The sequence below is a fragment of the Dendrobium catenatum genome, unplaced genomic scaffold, assembly GCF_001605985.2.
Source record: "Dendrobium catenatum unplaced genomic scaffold, ASM160598v2 fragScaff_scaffold_1472, whole genome shotgun sequence".
Taxonomy (NCBI): Eukaryota; Viridiplantae; Streptophyta; class Magnoliopsida; order Asparagales; family Orchidaceae; genus Dendrobium; species Dendrobium catenatum.
In genome coordinates this window covers 174,015-194,924 of record NW_021319934.1, presented here as the reverse complement: position 1 = coordinate 194,924, position 20,910 = coordinate 174,015, and the positions used below count along the sequence as shown (strand labels likewise).

General features: G+C 37.4%; 1 protein-coding gene across 1 annotated transcript; it reads left to right on the top strand.

Moving 5' to 3' along the window:
* Positions 1–2,502: 2,502 nt before the first annotated feature.
* Positions 2,503–20,364, top strand: LOC110100652 (putative glucose-6-phosphate 1-epimerase). The gene is made up of 6 exons (XM_020828253.2): positions 2,503–2,776; positions 2,844–2,984; positions 18,946–19,048; positions 19,128–19,227; positions 19,460–19,708; positions 20,166–20,364. The coding sequence occupies exons 1-5, from the start codon at positions 2,598–2,600 to the stop codon at positions 19,669–19,671; spliced, it is 735 nt and encodes a 244-aa protein (XP_020683912.2). The 5' UTR covers positions 2,503–2,597; the 3' UTR covers positions 19,672–19,708; positions 20,166–20,364.
* The last annotated feature ends 546 nt before the right edge of the window (positions 20,365–20,910 follow it).

The following is a 20,910-nucleotide window of genomic DNA, read 5'->3' as shown; positions in this document are numbered from 1 at the left end:
CGCTTCTAGGAATGGGAGGTCATAGAGGATTTAGGGGACATTGGTGTGACCCGAGGGTGAGGAAACTGAAGATGCCAATCTTTGAGGGGGAGGATGCGCATGGGTGGATCTACAAGGTAGAAAGATATTTTGTCGTCTATGGGCTAACAGAGGAGGAGAGATTGACAGGGCGGGCCTATGTTTAGAAGGGAAGGCTTTGTCATGGTATCAATGGAGGGACATGCGACGACCCATACGGAGTTGGAGAGAGTTCAAGGATTGTTTGGTAGAATGTTTCCGAACTGGTAGAGGAGGAGACTTCTACGAGCAGTTCTTTGACTTGACACAGGAGGGATCAGTGACAGAGTACTGGGAGAGATTCGAGTAACTTTCTAGCCGATTGGATCGCCTTTCTGAGACAGTGTTAGAGGGAATCTTCATGAAGGCATTGACACCAGAAATCCGAGCAGCGGTTAGAGTAATGAGGCCTCGTGACTTGGGAGAGGCTATGGAGCTAGCTCAATTAGTAGAAGACCAAAGACACCTGGTGGGAGAGACGGGTGGCGGCAGCTCGGAGGCTCATACAGGATGACCACCACCTTATTTAAATCCAAGGAGCCCACACCGGATACTCTTCGGGGGACTTCGAAGGAAAAGACTGCAGGAGGAAGACCTAAGGACAACTTAAAGAAACTCACAGAGACAGAATTATAGGAGAAGAGGGCGAAGGGATTCTGTTTCAGATGTGATGAGAGGTATATGTCGGGGCACAGGTGTAAGGACCGAACTCTTCAGGTTCTTACCATTTGTGATGAAGAAGGAATGGAGGGTGTCATCTTTCCACCCTGTGGACAAGGTGGATCTTTGGGAGAGGAGTATTGTCGGACCGGCCCAGTGCAACAGAGGTGGGATCTCCGCCTCCTACGGAGATCAGACGGTTTGAACTCCAAGCGGAGCAATTTAGGAAGGATTTTTAAGGGATTTGGGAGGAAAATTTGAATGTAGGGACTGTTTAGGGATTTTCTTTTGATTTGTATGCATTAATTACTTTGTTTTCCTAGGGTTAGGGCATCTTGAATTTGGCTAAATTTTGAGATATCTTAGATTTAGGTTTTCTTTGGGCTCTAGCGGCGTCTAGAGATTTGGGAGAGACCGATCCTCTTGAATAGAGGATCAATTGTATCTTGTTATTTTTCATTTACCTTTTATCAAATAATACAAATTATCTATTGTTTTTGTGTTTTTTTTTTTTTTTTTGGTTAATTTTTGTGTAGATGCTCGCTGTTTTCTGAAGATTGATAGGAAATACTTGAGATCTACAAGTACTTCCTATCAGATTGCTAACCAGACTAAAATTATAGATTCAATTACATAGTGTTAATTTTACAAAACTTGTCAAAATTAGGTGCTTTGTGGTTGATTATGTGAATTAAGATTAGGATTTATGTTTCATGAGAAAAAATATTAAAATATTACTTTTATATGTAAGTATATCACTTGTAGCTAGAAAAATTTTGTTGCCTACAGTTTCTTGTCTTTTGATTTCAGCAAAATAACTAGCTGTGAAGTATTAGCCACTGTAGCAGGTTCATATTCTAATAGTCAAAATCTTAACTATCGAGATATTGTTCTCTTTAACCTAACTCATTCTAGGAGTGATTTTGTATTAGCACGCTTAATTTTGAAGTTTCTAATAAAATTTTAACTTTTAACACTGAAAGATATTTTGATGTTTAGAGTTTTACTTCACTCTTAAGAGGTTTCAAAATTTTCCACCAATTCAATAGCCGATGCCCTCATTAGTATTCTTAGCCTAGAATTATCCAACAAATATAATTCTAGGGATGGCCCCTACAAATTCAAGAGGTGGCTCTCTTCATATAGCTCCTTGTCCCATCTAAGGTTTAAGAGGTGACTCCCTCCCTATATAGTACTTAACTCTCATCTTTCGGCTAGTGTGTTGCTCTGATACCATTTGTAACAGCCTAAACTTTTAACCATGAAGATATTATTTACTTGGCTTAATAGCCTCATGATTGTATTCCATTGGTGCAACTTATCAAGAGATAACCTATAATAGGAGTGCTCCTATATGAGTGCGCTTGACATTGAAGTTTGATGAAATTCCAATTGTTAAACTAAATGGCACCTCGAATTTTAGATTTTAGCTTAAGTCAACTTGAGGGGTTTTACCAATATGGTGATTGCCTATTATCTGTATTTTGTTTTTGGATACCCTTAATATGTTTTTATCAGGTGTCTAATGCTCTGTCCATATGATATCCAAATAAACCATAGCCTAACCAGCATTTGCTTTGAAACAAGTTCAAGTTCTTCTGGGGCATATTATGTTGAGTCAAACTAAACAAAATGTGCAGTTAGTTTAATTTTGATTAAAAAAAAAATAATGGTGTACATTGCTATTAATGTTTCACAGGTTTTATCTTTTAGCTTGCCTAATTGTAGGCATTTCATTGCCTTTTTGTAGGCTTTGTTCAAACCTCCAAAAGGAATACGGGGCGGCATCCCTATCTGTTTTCCACAAGTATTACCTAAAATGCAATCGTACAATTTCCTAGTGATTTAGCTTTATTTTCGTTTTGTTGACTTTTGCCTCAATGGAAATTGGGATGGAGGTCGGAGGACTTGCAAACTTTGAACAACATGGTTTTGCGAGAACCCGAGTTTGGACTATTGATCAAAACCCACAGCCTTTGCAAGAAAGCAACAGTTATAGGGCTTTTGTTGATTTAATTCTTAGGCCATCTGAAGGTGATTTCAAATTTTGGCCACATAGGTTCGTTCATTCCCTTTAAATTCCACATTCTTCTCCAAGTACAACCATGATTATTTTGTATCTGCAGTTTTGAGTTCCGACTGAGGGTTGCTCTGACACCTGGAGGGGATATTATACTTGTATCACGCATAAGAAATACCAATAAAGATGGAAAGCCATTTACATTTACATTTGCGTTCCATACGTACTTCTCTGTTTCTGATATTTGGTGAGTGTATGATCTTGCTTTTTTTTTAAGTACCAAATATTCTTCAGTTGTTCTTAAGAGTTACTACATCATTTTCCAAGTAAATAATGCGTCCTGATGCAATTGGAGTAAAGGGAAAATGCATGTTTATTGAGTACTCCAAAACATGTCATTCTGTTGCGAATTTCTGCCCCTTTCTGTTTAGTTTTACTATATAGGCTCCAGCAATGTACAATGAAGTGCATGACTTAGGGCCTCTTCTCTCGGATGATCATAGCATTGTCAACTTCTAGCAATCATCCAAGCTTAGTATTTTTATGTAGATGCTACTGTGTTCAGTTCACTTGGTCAAATATGCTTGGATGCCTCTTATGCTAGCAAACAATAAAACAACAACAATATCAAGCCTTTCTCTCACTATGTGGGGTTGACTACATGAATCTTTTTTCTTTATTGTGGCCTATTATGAATCAAATTTTCATTTAAATCTAATGAAAAAGTCATTCTAATACTTTCTAATCAAGTATTTTTGGTTTTCCTCTCCCTTTCTTAACATAGGCCAAATCTAATGCATCTACTCTTCTAACTTGGTCATTGAAAGGCAAACATTTTATGTGACCTAACCATTTAAGACATCTCTATCTATTCTTATCTACCATTGGAAGTACTCCAATCTATTCATTTATATACTCGTTTCATATTATGTCTCTAAGTATAATTCTGAAATTTTTTTTACTATACAATATTTTTGGTTTTTTTTTTTTAATTTTTATTGCATGAATTTCAATGGTACAGGTTCAACCTTTAATGTTTGAGAAAATGATTAAAATGGTCCCTTAGCTCTTTATACAATATTTTTGTTTTTTATTTTATTTGTATTGCCATCGGCAAAGCTAAATCGCACATTACCATGTTCCCACGTCTACTTCCAACTTGGATTTTCCAACTCATGTGACTATCACTTCCAATTGCAAACCCCTGAAGTCGAGAAAGCCTTCGTTCCGCCTCTTGCGTGTGAGCGCAAGACCAAACTCGTCTCCCTTCTCACACGCTCAATGACTCCTACTTCATCGTTCGTGTTTGACCCCTGCCGGTACGAACCTCCCGACACTAAATCACGAACGACCTGCTCCATCTAAGTAGGCACACGAACAACTTGGTCGATCCCTACCAAGTGCGCCGAGCACCTCAGTTCGTTTCCTCCCTCACCTGCGTTTAATCCATGTACTTAATACGTGAACCCCACCTCCCATTCGAATCCGACTTTGCTCGGCACCTCCGACTCTGCTTGGCACCTCCACACACATGGACAATAATCATCCTGTCTTCGTCTTCTCCGTTTCAGGTGAACGAAGAGCAGAAACCACACCTCATATAGTTCTTCCATGAACAAACAAATCGAACCTCCCTGTTGTTCGCCCCTCTATACGCTCACATGAACCAGGCCTCATGCCCCCTCTATTCACAAAGAACGAGCCCTGCCGAGCCTCCCTTTGTGTCTGATTTCACCCAAGAAAGCAAGCATGAAGGCCTTGAGCCTATTTTGTTCTATAAACGAAGTCGGTCCCGCTCTGTCTTCTTGAATTTGTGTGTGGGTAAGGATTGTGTATGTGATTATTGTTATAATAATAATAATAACTATTATTATTATTATTATTATAAATAAAAATAAAGAAAAAAAAGAGACGTCGCAATCATCAATTGGAAGACTCGAAGACTAATTCCACGATCGATTCTTCCTCCGAAGCCCTCGATCGTCGACTTTAATCTGATCAAGCAGACTTGAAAGGGCAAGTACCCTCCCCAACCTCCCCTCGTGAGGAGGGGGCGTCGATGTAGCCGATCCCACATAGTGGGATAAAGGCTTGATATTGTTGTTGTTGTTGTTGTAAAATCTAATAAATTAATTACTAATTAATTAAATTAAATATGAGATATTAATTAAATTAAAAAATTAATTAACCTAATTGACTACTTAATATCAAAACAAAATTTAAGATTGAACAATTAATGTAAAATTTAATTTAATTTTCTAATTAATTAAAATAAAATCAAAACTCTAATTAATTAAAGTAATTAATTTAAAACTAAATCTTTTAATTAATAAAACAATTAATAAAATTTAAATCTTTAAAATTAATTAAATTAATTGAGTAACCCATTTAAAATTTAATTATTTTAAAACAAAAAAAACAAAAATGAATAAAAATTAAAATTTCAATCAATTAAATTAATTGAGTGATATATTAATGAGTTAAGTAGTTAACTTTAAATTAAAATTTAAACTTTAAATTAGTTAAAATTTAAACTTGAAATTAATTAAAATTTAAACTTTAAATTAATTAAATTAAAACATTAAAAAAATCTAAAAAATACAGTAGAAGAAGCAATGAGGGGATAGCCACTCTGGTGAAGTTATGCATTTTTAATTAAATAATAAAAGAACAAAAAATCAATGATCATACCATACAAACCTAAGTACAACGCACACCAACTAAAACTCAAACTCCTAAAACTAAAATACCAAACACAAAGAAAGTATTAAAACTCTAAGCAAACCTCTCCAAAACTCAGCTTCAGCTCTCCAAGCTCTAGCTCCTGGCAAAACCCAGTAGCTGCAAACTCCAGCTCCTATAAATGCTAGCCTCGAACATTTGCAAACAAGTAAATAAAAGTCAGTATATGGTGTTAAATAAACCTAGCACTGAAAGAAGAAAACTAGTACTTACAAAAGAGAAAACGAGTACTTCAGCAGTGAAACAAAACACTAGTGTTGGTGTCGAGGTAGTGTGCAAAACTATATATCTGTTGTTAAAATCTTGCTAAGTTAAACCCTATAGATCACTTCTAATAGAAACAGTAAATCCTACTGATAACTATTTCACTAAGTCCATTGAGTGAAATAGTGAACACATAAAATTAAAACCCGACAACTTCTAGTAGAGGTTGTAAGTCCGACTTTAGTTAATGCATTAGGGGAAATCTCTAAGTAAAAGTAACATGACCCATTCTTAATCAACCGATGGGCTACTTCTAAGCATAGCAGTAAGACCCATTCTTAAGTATAACCGGGCTACTTCTAATTGAAATAGTTAGACCCACTCTTAATCAATTCATTAGGGAACTTCCATGAATTAAAGGACCTTATCCAAACATACGAGCTACTTCTAATAGAAGCAGTAAGATTCACACTTAATCAACATGCAAGGGATTCTTCTTAGTGAAGTAAACCAATCCTGGACCCCCAACACACGGGTTACTTTCAATGAAAGAAGTAAGTAATACCTAACTTCTCAAACCTACCGGTTGCTTTTAAGAGAAGTAGTAAGACCCATATCTTGAACAAACCTAAAAGCTACTTCCAAGGGAAGATGTAATACTTGTTTTATTGGCTACTTTTAATGAAAGTCATAACCCCTGAGCCAAATCTACGGGAAACTTCTAAGTAGATCCATAAGTCCCAACCCAAACTAAACCATCATAATACTAAAATTCATAAATAATTACTTTAGTTTACTAAGGATTCTGATGCGGACCGCCGCCGACCGGCAGAGGAAGAGCCGGCGACCCCGGAGCACGCGGCATCGGCCGGGAAGGAGACCGCGCGGGCCGATCCGCCGAAGGCGACGCGGGCGCGGGGCTTGACGCGGAGCGGAGCGGGGGGGTCGGCTTGAGCGGAACCGGTCCATTTCTGGACCGGTTTGGCTCGGGTCAGGCCTGAGCTGGGCGGTTCAGCTTGGGCAGCCCACTAGTGGGTTTGGTTTGGTCTATAAGTAGGGATTAAGGGGGGATTTCTAGGATTATGCAAGAATTGAGTTTTCTCTTAGCCACCTTAGTTCCTTTCTCTAAGTTTTCTAGGGTTTGTAGTGGGAGACCTTGTCCTTCTCGAAGTGGACAAATTGTATCTTATTTCTTTTGGATTTATAATGCAAAGGTTCTTGTTCTTTCTCTCATCCCTCTTGTGTTTATTTTTCTTGGATTTGGTGGAGAAATCTTTTCTTTGAAGGAGCATTAGGGCAAACCCAAACTTGGGAACCCTAGGGCGTATCAGATTCCTGAGAGGAGGCGACCTATGGGTGCTAATCAGATACCTGGACACTACGATCAACGATCGCTAGTGGTGGTAAATTGAAATCTATAGTATACCCGGGACAACGAAACCATGAAATCTTAATCGGGTTTACCTCCATTTCCATCATTCATGAGAGTAAAACATCTAAAATTATTTATCCTTAATTGAGAGTTCTCTTTTATACAGTAAGAGGGGTAATTAACTGTGGACTTGCGCTCATTGGAAGTAAGGATCTAGATCTAATTATACCCTTGATACACTTATGGAAAATCTGGTTACATACAATCTGCTTTAAAGAGAATGGAATTCTAAGACTACAAAGCGGGATTCATGCCTCCATGTTATTCTTCTTGTGTGAAACATTGATGTGCATTACTTCTCTCTCCATCTTTGGATGAAAAAAGAATTTTTATTTAATCTCAGACATCTAAAATAAGTATAGATATGCATTCATTGCAAGTTTGAATTATGGTTGACTATAATCCCTACAAGTTCTGTGATAGGTTGTCGAATATGATGTTTGTTAACTCAATTATGAATGTGAAACTAGGCGAAGGAGCGAAGTTGCAATTCCCTCAAGCCATTCTGAACACAGGCCGTGTTGGAGCAACCGTCCAGTTTAAAACTATCTTCGAAGTGATACAATTCTTCCCTCATGCCAATGATGATGCACTAATATTTGACCCAACCTGAAACTCAACCCGGAATCGAACCGAAAAATTATGGGTTCAGGTCAACCCGTTTTTCATATAGGTCGGGTTCGGGTTAACAAGAAAACCCAGAAATGACCCAAATTGACCTCCCGCAGCTGACACCCATGTTTGTGAGTCACGAGTCACGATTGAGCAGGCGAGTAGCCCACCCTAGCCCTTCTTCCCGTGCTTGCATCGCGTACGCTATCGGACGACCTCTCGTCCGCTGCTGACTCGCGCTCGCATCGCAGCCTCGCACCACACCAATGCATCGCCCTAGCCCTCTCATCTGATGCTCGCATCCGCACTCAGACACCCGGACCTGCTCCCATTTGGCACGCGGCGCAAGCCGCAGGCCGCAAAGCGCCTACATTGTGCCCGACCCGCTTGCCTTCATGCCCACACCAACACAAGAACCCCCTTTGAGTTCGCGTCCGCGCCCACTTCGCACCCGTACCCACATCACGCTCACACCCGCTTGCGTCCGGACCTAATCTACCTATTTCGGGTTTCCGAGTCATGTCGGATTAACCGAAAACCGAATCGAGCCTGGTCCGGGTTAAAGATGTTGACCCAAAGCTATAACCAGGTGTGGTCAAATAGTGATGGGTCAATTTCGGGTTGGAATCGAACCCTACTCAAAAATCTATTTTAACACCCATAATGTACTGACTGTCAAGGACACTACTTAAAGATCTAGTAAAGTTATTAATAGAAAGGATCCTAAAAGAGCCTATGTATTTTCAAGACTTTTTGTGGCACCTGTCGCTGCTCCAATCACTCAAAAGAAAGTAGTCAAGCCTAAACTGAAGTTTTATGTTGTCAACCAAAACATGACTTGGAATGAAATTTCTGAAGAGCATGACACTGAAATCTCTACTGTAGGCACTAAGATTTCCAGGAGAGCTCGAAGAAAAGCCCGTGCTTGTTTTCAAGTTAATGGTTGGGAGACATCTTTCACTACCCACGAACCACTACTTTAGGTTGAGGCAAACATCCCTACTGATAATGGTTTTGAGCCATTAAAATGGGTGAAAAGGAATAGCACCAAGGGAAAAATCAAGAAATCCTTCTATGAAGCACCTCTCTAAACACTGCAACCACAAAGGAGAGAAGAATCGGTTTCTTCCCACATCTATAAACTCTTAAAAGCTGTTAAGAATAAGATTTTACAAAGTAGATTGAAGAAATCAGCTGATCTGGCTATCAGCCCAACTTCTACTTACCTTGTAAAGAACAAGGTTTTAAAGAAATCTCATAAGGACAATGTTAAACATCCTTTTTATCACTGCAAAATGAATGGTTATCATCCAAATATTGGACAACACCATAAGACAGTCTGATGTAGGACTTAAATGCTTAGACAATATTAAATAAGAAGTTGCACGCTTTTATTTGAGAGCAATATTAAATATTAAACTTGTAGTGATTTTAAATAAACGAAAACGAAAGAGGGGTGAAACTAGCTTAGGCCAAGTCACACAACTATAAGTTAAGATTACAAAATAATCACTATTCAAGCATAGCATACAATGTCATACATGAAGGATTTTCAACGAGAAATCCCTAAATTAACAATGAGATTAGTCATTAATTGGATCCACTCACTCACACTCAAAATAATTTGGCTTACAGAGAAAGCTCTCACAATCTAAATAATGCCACAATTAAGGGAGAGTAAGTAGGTAAAAGAGAAAAGTGAAGAGTTTACCCAAAATCAGGATATACGAGGCAATGACGACGTTATGTGGTTGCTTCTGAAAGAAGAAGCATTAGGAAGCCTTCACACAAGTATGGATGGCAGAGTAGTGTATTCTAGATGGTGGGACAGCAAGTGAAGGTGTGTTGGATGCCTGGACAGCCAACTCAAATGTTATGGACATCAGGATACCAAGCTACTATGTGCCGTAATTTCTTGACAGCAAATTGACTGGTTCTCGAATGCACGACAGCAATCTTGCGATGTTGAGATCATGTAGTAGTTGATGCTTGGAAGAATGAAATTAGGGTTGGTCGATTGGTTTAAGTGGGAGGGGATGGAGTAGTGGCCGGCCATAGGGATGAGGGTAAGGGGGATTTTAATTCCAAAAAATTTTGAGTTTGAATAAGGAGGAAAACACATTTAAAAGTCTGAAATTAATTTCAGCGTTAAAGGGAGGAAGTAATTGGGAATTGATAGATTGATTTGAGGAGCATTAATGGGCCTAATACATAAATGAGAGAGAGAGAAAGAGAGAGGGGCGGCCAAGAGGGGAAGGGAAGGGCCCACAAGTTTTAAAGAAGATTGGAGGGAATTGAGGGGATTAAATAAGCTTTCAATCTAAGCCAAGTTAAATTAGGAAAGAGAATTTAATAAAAATAATCCTTCTAATTTAAGTCCAAATTTGAATGGCCTTGATTGGAGGGAATTTCCTAATATAATTCATTCTTTTTTAGGAAATAAATTTGAAATTCAAATAAATTGAAAATATGAATTCAAACTTTCCTATTTGAAATGTGTCATGAATGGAAAGTATCAAATGTGGGGCTTGGAATTTGGAAGCTATGGCAAGGGTGATGTGGTCGGCGATTAGGAGGGGACTAGGGCTAGGGCCGACGGCTAGGATAAGTGGGTTAGGGTTTTGGTTACGCAGGCGGCTTTGGAGGGGAAAGTAAGGGTTAAGGATTTCGGCCAAGAGGAGAAGGGGAGATGGGGGCCAGCAGCTTGTAGGGTGGAAGAGGTGGTGGCCAGCCTAGGGTTTGAGGTGGTGGTGTGGGGATTCGGCTGAGAGAGGGATATGGGAGGTGGTTGCCGACGGTTTAGGGAGAAGAGAGATGAGGTTGGTGGAAGAAGTGGACCACGAGCCCGGACGCTTCCTGTGGCTTGTGGGTAATACGCTGCCCTTACCTAGGGACTTCAAACTCTCACCAAACTCTCCAAGCTCTCAAAACACATGCCCTCAAATGAGGCTTTAAATAGCCAATACAATGTGGAAAATACAAAAGACCAACTGGCTCCTAGGGCATACATATTACCAAGCCCTCAAGTACGGATATAAAAGGAAAGGTACAATAAAACTCATAAACTTAATAAAATAATACATCCATAATAAATTTAATTTAATGATAATCAAAAGTAAAGCGGTGCAATCGTGGGCGTAGATCGACGACCCTGTCTCTGATAGACTCTCCAAGGTCTGATGTCTTCATCACAGTCTATGCTCAAAAATGTTAAAACCCTAGACCTCGACATCCTTATCTAAGATCAATTCAGTCAGAGGAATATAACTAGCCAAATAATGTGTATTTCCTAGCATATGGTGTGAGCCTAAGAAAGCACACCACTACAAGGTACTGTTGCGTATGGGTTCCAAAGGAACCAAACTTCCTAAAGATGTACAGCGTAAACGTCGTGACCAATGGTCACGCTTCAACGAGAGGTCCCCTCTTAAGCCTATCCCATTAGACAAGGGAAATGTTGTTATGTACGACAAATTCCTCAACTCTCCAATAATTCATTTGAAGCTGTTGACCTAATAGGAGGATGATCTCAAATTTGATGACGATGACATTGAAAGAGCAAGAGATATTGATCCCATGGACAGCAAAACAATCTGAATGGTTGATCACACTCTTAAGTAGAGGGCCTATACTCATAGAAATACAAATGCAAATTTACAAAATGAAGAGAAGCTATGAGATGACTCAGAAATAGATAACACCTATGAATAGGATGCCTCCCTACCAAGAGGAGGTTGAAGAGGAAGAAACAAATGATGTTTTGAGAAAAATGCAACAAGAAATGTAGTTTCTCCATCAGAGGAAGGATCATGAGATCGATTAGTTGCATGCTCATCTTGATAAGATGAGCACTATGATGGAAGAGCTATTTGGACAGCTTGGTCTAGCTACTATAACTGGCAGGCCACAAACAACAAACCCCCAAGGAAATGTTGTTAATCCAACATTGAATACTGGCAGCACTCTAGCTACTAAGATTGATTTAGACATTCCTAACCAAGGGATAGAGGTACAAAAAGAGCCAATGCTGACAATTCCCAAAGAAGATGAAATGGTCAGCAAAACCCAGATTGAAGATCTCATCAATCAAAAGGTGAAAGCATTTATTGCTTCTGAAGCTGTTGAGGACTTAGTAGGTATTGGTCGTCCGTATCCTGTTGAATATGACCTAGTGAAATATCCAAAAAGACAATTTATACAGAAATTTAATACATTTTATGGTACGGAGAACCTTCAGCAACACTTGGCTCTATTTAAGGCTACCTACGGTAATACTGGGAGAAATGATGTCTTATTGTTGCGCTAATTTGTTAGTAGTCTTACTAATACGACTTTCAAATGATATGCTAAGTTACCTAAGGACTCGATAAAGATATTTGCCGAATTAGAGACTGTGTTCGTCAAAAGAATCACTGATGCGACGAAGAATGTGACTATCGTATATCTCGCTCTCAAGAGAAGAAAGAAGGATGAGTTCGTTACCAAATATATCGCAAGATGGAGAAACCTCGGCATGAAATGTGAGCAACAGCTCACCAAAAAATATGTTGTGGAACCCCTACTGGAGAACATTGACGACCAAATGGCTCCTTCCTTATCAATGGTTATGATCAACACTTTTCAAGAATTATTAGATTGTGTAGCTAAGTTTGAAAGACTGCGCAAGCCTAAGGCTTCAATTACAACTATAAAAAATATCCTCCTGGGAAGGAAAAACAACCCATAGTATATGACACAAAAAAGGGATGAAATAAATATCACATTTACTTTTTCTCCTGACAAGAAAGAGAAAGGGGAAACAACAATTCTACCTAAGGTGATAAAATAGGCAAAGGAAAAACAAAAAAACCCCAACCCTATAAGAGAAAAAATAAGCCATATTTTTTCAAGAAAGAATGCACTGGGAAGATTTTCCGGAATGCGCTCGAACTCCGTCTACAATTACTAGTGTCTCACCGACCAGAACAAGCCAATATGATTAGCGATCCAAACTACTGTTCATATCACAAGATCTTTAGTCACCCAATCGAAGATTGCTTTGTATTCTAAGATTGGGTTGAAAAAAGCTACCGAAATGACTAATTCACTCTGTCAGACAGTGTTATGGTTAATCCCAAACAAGAAAAGACTAATGTCATTTCTTCCATTCCATGCTAAGTTGCAAAATAACTTGAGGAAAAGAACCTCAATAAGATGAAGATGGTTGGGAAACCTTCTCTTCTAAAAAAACTAAACATATGATGGTCTTATTTGCTATCAAAGACATTGGCTAAAAGAATGCTTTGGAATTAAAAGTTGATTCAAGACTCTTCCATTCAAAGTAGTCAGTTGTGTAATGCCCCAATATCTAACTTGGAAAGAATTTCGATCAATCATTTACCAGAGCTATCTGTAGTCTTCAATCAATAACAAACAGTCTAACAAAATCTATAAGTAAAAATATCAATGTACAATTCTATTCATATTCCAAAAGTTCATATACAATACTCAGGATCTACACATTAAACACAAGAAATCTATCATGTCCTGAGTACAAAAGAATCATTATAACCAAAAAGGACAAAAACCTGAAGATTCCAGATCAATCTCAATCTCCTACTCCCTTGTCCTGACCTGAAAATATTAACCACATATAATGAGCTTCAAAAAGCCCAGCAGATCACATAATACCTATAACTGAAATCAAAGCACGGTACTGAAACAATATGCATATCAATCAATCAGATCCATAACAGTCAGTTGCACATGATCAGTGAATCTATGCAGCAGATACGAAAATCAGTAATCAATGCATGATCGATACAATCCACAATCATCGGTAAAAGAATCGATAAACAGTAGGAAGAAATCCATAAAAAGTAGAAAAAAATCTATATTCGGAAGAATCTCAGTTAAATCGATCAGTCAAATTGATAGAGAAAAATTGTCGTCTCGATAATATCAGTTAAATCAATATCGTATCAATAGAATCAATCATCTCTGGTCAATAACATCAATCGGTACGAAATTATATAAAACAATCAAACCAATACAGCGTAAGAACGGTGGAAATCAAATCAATACAGTAAAACCTATTCCATAACAGTCAATGAATCACATGCAGCAGTTCAACACGGTGTATCAATGAAACGATAATATCAATGAATCAATATCAATGGATCAATAGTATCCATGTCCATAGTATCAATAAGTCAATGCAATATCGATATCCATATCAGTATCAGTATCAATGCTCAGTGAAATAATGCAAATATCAATGAAATCGTACAGTAACAATAAACTCGTAAATCCGTCAGTCAATCCATTCAAAATCAATAAATCAATAATCAATATAAGAAGTCTGTCGATATCAATAAATCTATAAATCCATAATGAGATCAATAGGTCAATACCGTACACATGCAATTCAATACAATAGTCTTACTGAACAAGTACAATCACTTGCTATTAAGGCGTTTTTCGGTATCGATGTATCGTTGTGTCGTTATATCCGTTGGCTCAATAAGAGTCGTCACTCTGTGCCCGTCGGCATAATAATATCCTTATAACTCTCAATCGTTATATCAATGATCAATAGAGGATATCGCCAAACCCTTTTTAAAGGAAAGCCCGTCGGCCCACCATCCTGTATAGGTCAAATCAATCTCAAACCAACGGTTCAACCAGTCTTCACTTGTCTTTTAGTAACCATAAAAATAATTCAATCATATAATCACATCCGTATGCTTATTCAATCATTCGAATCATCAATGCAGAAAATCAGAGATCGTACGAGAAATCGGCAACATAACGGCAGTATACGGAATGTACACAGAAATCACAAATTCAGAAATTTACCAAATTACCGCTTCTCTTTCTCTCTCCTCCAAATGAATCCAAAATATCTCAAATCCGATACTTATCAAGCAGGATCGTCCCGGACGATCCAAATTCGTCCCGGGACGAACTCCTCTGGACACAGATCGTGAACCAGATCGTCCAGACGAAATTAAATGCCAATTTCGTCGTCCCGGGACGAAACTCTCGGGTTCAGTTCGTCCCGACTGTTCCAGGTTCGTACAGACGAAAATGACAGATTTCTTCACAATTTTCTTCAGTTCGTCCCGTACTAAGGCCAGTTCGTCCGGACTAACAGCACTCACAAAAAATCAGATTTTTAAGGATTTTACAAGTTGTAGAGGAGCCAACACCAAGTAAAAAAGAAGCCCTCGAAGTACTATAAAGACCAAGGAGGAAAGCACGATTCTATGTCTAGATCTCGAAGAAGAAATAGGAAGACATTGGTAGAGCAGAAAATTGATATTCAGTGATGCATTGATTTTATTGATGACAACAACCCCCTAGACAGCCTGTTAAACTGGAAGAATATATGGTTGACTTGCATCTTAACTCAGATTCGGAGGAAGAAAATAATATTCCTATGGAAACTTGTAGAGTTATAAGTCAACGAGGTGGAAGGATTGCAAGAGGATGAGGTGGACCTCTTGATTTTCACGGGGCAATTTAAATACTCTTTTTAAAGAAACATGTTGCACAACATCGCCATTTATTAACTCAGATGAAGAGCTCTACTTCCCTGACGATGAAAATGATAATAAGAGTTGGAAGTAGAAAACATGGAAAATACGAAAGACTCTCAGGCTAAGGGTAGTTTATCTAAAGAAGTGACACAGATTCTGAGAAGTGAAAAAGAGATTCTTGTTCACCACAGAAGAAGATGATAGATCAGGGGAAGAATATTCAGCTCAATGATAATATTATGTCACATAATCAAATCATCCACCTAAACCTAAGAAGATTGCTAATGCCACTATAGACTATAATGTTTTGGCCCATCTCCATAAATTATCCGCATTTCTAAGCATTTACGATGTTCTCATTATGTCTAAGAACCTTCTAGAGACATTTATTAAAGCTTTGTAGAATTCAGAACAGTATGAGACATTCTTAGCTAAAAAAAAGTATGAAGGAGGCCTTGTACGCTCATAATACTCCTACAATCATTTTTAATAATGATGATGATATGCTCTTTGGAATCACATATCACAATCAACCACTATATAGTACTGTGAAGAGTAACAAAACTCAAGTGAACAGAGTTCTAATCGATCCAGACTCCTCTGTTAATCTAATGAGCCTTAAAATGCTCAAAGGATTAATCTTGGATGTACAATATCTAAATAGGAGTACAGTATTCTTGCAAGGGTTCAATGAATAAGGATTTGGGTACTAGTTCCATAACTAAGAATGTTAATAATAAATAATTAAGCGTATCCCATTCTCTTTGTTGTTTGTTTGAAATAAAAAATCCTTAAACTCAAACATCTAGAACCGACCAAACAAAGGCCAAAATGCAAAGAGAAGGCAGGTCTGCTCGGTAGTTTGGTGGAAGCCTGATTGGTCGAGTAGCCTTCATTCATTTCTTCCTTGCTTTATGTTTCAGTTGCCTGTCGAGATCATGGACCACGTGAGACGACGTGCTCTAATTGTATATTTATTATATATACACTTTTTTTTTTCTTTTGCCGATGTTTAACTGCTTTGTTGTTGAGTGAATATATGTTAAACTATTAGCATTAATCAATAGCTGTAGCATTATATTTTAATAATGTAGAATGTCATTCCTTTTGCAAAGTACATAGAATGTGAAGTATTATTCCTATTAACAGCAGCTCGAACTGAACATTTTTACTTGTTTCTCATATTCTGTCATTACTTGGAGCTCGAAGTTATTTACAATAACTGTTATGTGTGATATATGGCATTGATAATTGATATTTTTTTTGTACTTTGTCAGAGATATCTTTTAGTTTATTCTCAGCGTCTCTTCATTTTATTTGAGAAACCAATTAATGTAGTAGCCGTTTGTGAATGACCCCCACTTTTCTAGCTACTTTATATCATCTATACTTTTCTCTAGTTCTTTTCTTAGGAACTCAATATAGCTAATGGACTCTCTTGTATCTAGTCAAGTGTTGTAGACAAACAAATGTTGATATCTTTCCGTTGTATTTATAAGCATCATTCCTTGTGATAACATGATAAGTAATGTATTGGCGATGTATGCAAACATCTTTTTAATGAATAGCTCAATTCTTGGATGAACAACCGGTCTCAAATAGAGGCAGAATAGGTAAAAACATATATAAATATCTCACTAAATAATTTATATAACTTTAAATATATCAACCGGTCTCAAACTTTTTTAAATAATTTATACATTCCTTTTCCACTTCATCAGGTATTTTTACACGGTCTCACATTGACATTCGTGTAGGCTAGGTGATCCTTCAACCTCTTGACACCACCAGTTATGCGCTTCTCGTAGAAATTACATTTCATATAAACATATCCCTTTGTCGCACCTTCGCCTAGCACTTTAACTTAAGTGTCATATTTCCATGCAAGATCTTTCCTTCTTATGCCACTAATCATACTAATAATTGATAAAAATAAATAATTAACATCAAATTAAAAATACAAATTTAATCATAAATTAATCATCAATTTGTATTTTTAGATTCTAATTGAGATTTTGGTTTGAAATTTATCTAATGCTTAACTTCAAATTCAGTCTTTGATTTTAGCTTTTTTTCACAGTTTGGTTTAGGGTCATGAAATGTTCTTTATAAACTTTGATATTGATTTAGATTTTAAAAAATCACATGCATACTTTATTGTCATTACAGGAAGCAGGCGAAGAGAAATAGGAAATAAATCGTTACCTTGGTGGAGATTATAAAAGACGACTATTGTCTTAGCACGTCGAAGTCGGAGAGGCAGGGAATGAAAGAAATTAGGAAATAACCCCCTCACCTTACGAAATAGGAACGGGAGAGAATAGGGAATCTTACCTTCACCTCCAGGTACGTCGAACTCGATCGAACTTGGCAGTCAAAGTCGGCAGAAGCAGTGTACACGAAGGAACGAGAGAGAACAGGGAATTAGAGAGAATGGGTAATGAGAGAGAACGAGAGAGTTAAAGCGGCGGAAATGCTTCTAAACAGAAGCCCTAAGTCTAATAAGCATGCTCGACTCACGCACATGGATGACTCTTACGAAAAAAAATAGAAATGAATCGAGGCAGTTCCTCGTTTCACCTCAGGCGTACGCCACAGTGAAAAGGTGTAAGTTTCGTCCAAGCAATTGAGGCTTAAGCCTCAGTTCGCCCACGCTACGCCTTAAATCGAAATGCATGTGGTATTTTAGTTTTTGGCAAATTTGTGCGCTTTCCTAAATGCGCACACAACTTTTGTTGCACCTCAAATTTAATTGGAATGTCTTGTGAAGTGCATCCACCATTTAAAATTGTCTAAGTTATATTTTCTCAGAAAGGTGTTTGCAATTGCATTGATGTTGTGATGAATGTTTGGCTTCACCATTGTGCTCATCTAATTTCATTTTTGTTGCATGATTTTTGTTAAGTACACACTTTTTTATGTGCGCTTACAAGTTCATTTTTTTTTCATTTTCTAGTTGTGAATTTTTTGCACGCATGCACTACAATGTGGAAGTTTGAATAGCACTTGCTATAATATCGTATTGTCCATATCTTATTCCCAATTGTACCTTGGCGGCCCCTATAGGAAATATCCACACATAGAAACAAGGGTGCTTCGCATGCCATTTTCATATTTCAACTGACTTCATAACATTTAAGTTTTTTTCGCTTTCCCATCACCAACTTCGGCATTACAGGGGGCCTTTTTGGGCAATTTCAACATTTGAACTAATGATAAAGATCTATTTAGCGAAATGGGCAATAGATTTGATACATTTTTATGTCCATTTTTGCCAAATTGTGTCCATCTTCTATTGTTGTTGTTGCATTTGATCTAATGACTTTTGAAACATATATCGAGGTCAACAGTTTTAAGCCCCCACGATTCAATGTTTATGAAGTTGGAATGCCATCCTCAACCCTGGCCTTAGAAAATTATGTGGAAATATTTCTACTGAATCTTTTTGCAGAAATTAATAATATTTGAGGAACTGAAACAGAACTTAAAAGGCTAGGACAAAGTACATAATGAACACTATATTGCAATGTTTGGCTACGCTTATTTGAAAGATGCATTTTTTATGTTAATGATATATATTAAGGAAATTACTTAATTTTCATGATTCTATTTTTGTCCTTGCTATGGTAGTTCAACTTTGATATTTTTAGTGCTTCATGCCACAATATTATTCTCTCCTATTTTTATTCTATTTTCAGTGAAGTGCGGGTTGAGGGGTTGGAGACGATAGATTATTTCGACAATTTGAAGGGTAAGGAGCGATGCACAGAACAGGCAGATGCTCTTACCTTTGAATCAGAAGTAAGTTCATGAATATTTAGTTCACTTTTTATGCTTTCCGATTCTGAATTAATTCTAAAAAATGCCTTTGTTGAAAAAGGTTGACAAGACTTACATTAGTACGCCCAACAAGATTGCAATAATAGATCATGAAAAGAAGAGAACATATGTTATGTGGAAAGAGGGAATCCCAGATGCGGGTAATTTTGTTTTCTGTTGTTTCTAAATTATACTGATTTAGGTTTCGTTTGGGACGGCTTTCTTCTTGCTTCCTAAAACAGCTTTTTAGTATAAAAAATTTTTGAATTTAAAATTTTTGTGCTAAAAAGTAGTACGAAAGCTGTCCCAAACGAAGCCTAACACTAAAATTAGAAGTTAGAGAAAATTCATAGCTGATAAATAGATCCTGACCTTTAACTGTCTTCTTACTAGTTGTTTGGAATCCCTGGGACAAGAAAGCCAAAGCCATTGCTGATTTTGGCGACGATGAATACAAGCATATGCTGTGCGTCCAGCCGGCTGTAATTGAGGATCCTCTTCCTCTGAAGCCAGGCGAAGAATGGACAGGCAGACTGCATATCTCTGCTGTTCCGTCTAGCTACTGTAGTGGGCAATTGGATCCCAAGAGAGTTCTTTATGGTTGAAGTACATCAGTGACAGTGAGTGGTGCGTTTTATTTAGGTGAGATTCCTTCACAGTCGTCTTCTATTAAAGATTTTCATGTGCCTGTGCATTGATAGTTTTCTGGTCAATGGTTGCTCTTAGCTTCTATTGGACAACTTTATTTAGGCTTCGTTTGGTACGGCTTTCTTATTGCTTCTTAAAACGGCTTTCTAGTACAAAAATTTTATAAGAAACAGTAAGATAGCCGTCCCAAACGAAGCCTTAATCCGAACCACCATTCACTTATATGCTATAAACTATGGTTTCGTTTAAGATGGCTTTCTTATTGCTTCTTAAAGCAGCTTTCTAGTAAAAAATTAAAAAATTTATACTAAAAAGTTGTTTTAAGAAATAGTAAAAAAGTCGTCCCAAACAAATCCTACACCATCTTTCAGTCTTGGTTTGGCTTTGTTTGTACGAATACGCTGATTTCATTTTTGAACTTAATGGAGTTCTCTTTTTACCTAATGTGCAGGCACCAACTGTTGCAGTGCATCTACCTCATCGTTTTCAGGCAGAGAGTTTCTACCGTTTCTTCTTTTACATAATTTCATTTATGTTTCTCTTCCCGTTAGAGCTAGAGAATAACGATTGCAGAATAATGGCCTAATTTGTTGATATGCCGATGAAATTTAACTGTTATCTGCAAGCGAACTTATAAAGAAATGATTAAAGGCACGTCATCATTATTAGTTTTATTTCAATTATTTGAAGTTGATTCTTTTGAATTCTCATTCTTCATATGTTTTTTTGCTGAATATTACCTCAAGTGGTAAGCCTATGCTGACTCGGCTGGCCGAGTACCGGTTAAGAAAGAGATAAATCATTGTCAACGCATTCCAGTACTTAAAACAGTTTTATTTAGTTTTATATCTGCCACTTAATTTTTTTATATTATATTTAATTTAATGAAAATTGTGTTGAAAAAGTTATATGTTTGTAATGTTATATCTCTGTTAAATTTAGGCTTAGTTTGGGATTTTTTTTTGTGCTTTTTAAAATAGTTTTTTAGCATAAAAATTTATAATTCAAAAACTTATACTAAAAGGCTGCTTTATGAAATAATAAAAAAATTGTTTCAAATGAAGTCTTAATATGATCATTTGTGTAATGGCTAGGGGTGCAATTGAGTCAAGCCGACTCGTGAGTCGGCTCGAACTTGAACCGGTAATAGGCTCGATGAGTCAAGCTTATCAAGCTTACGAAATGAGTTCGAAACA

What these genes read in the sequence shown, in the direction of transcription:
- LOC110100652 (XM_020828253.2), top strand. Translation starts at nt 2,598, where the DNA reads ATGGAAATTGGGATGGAGGTCGGAGGACTTGCAAACTTTGAACAACAT. An exon ending in TTCAAATTTTGGCCACATAG is followed by an intron (nt 2,777 to 2,843) that starts GTTCGTTCATTC and finishes TTGTATCTGCAG; the next exon opens with TTTTGAGTTCCGACTGAGGG. An exon ending in CTCTTACCTTTGAATCAGAA is followed by an intron (nt 19,049 to 19,127) that starts GTAAGTTCATGA and finishes TTGTTGAAAAAG; the next exon opens with GTTGACAAGACTTACATTAG.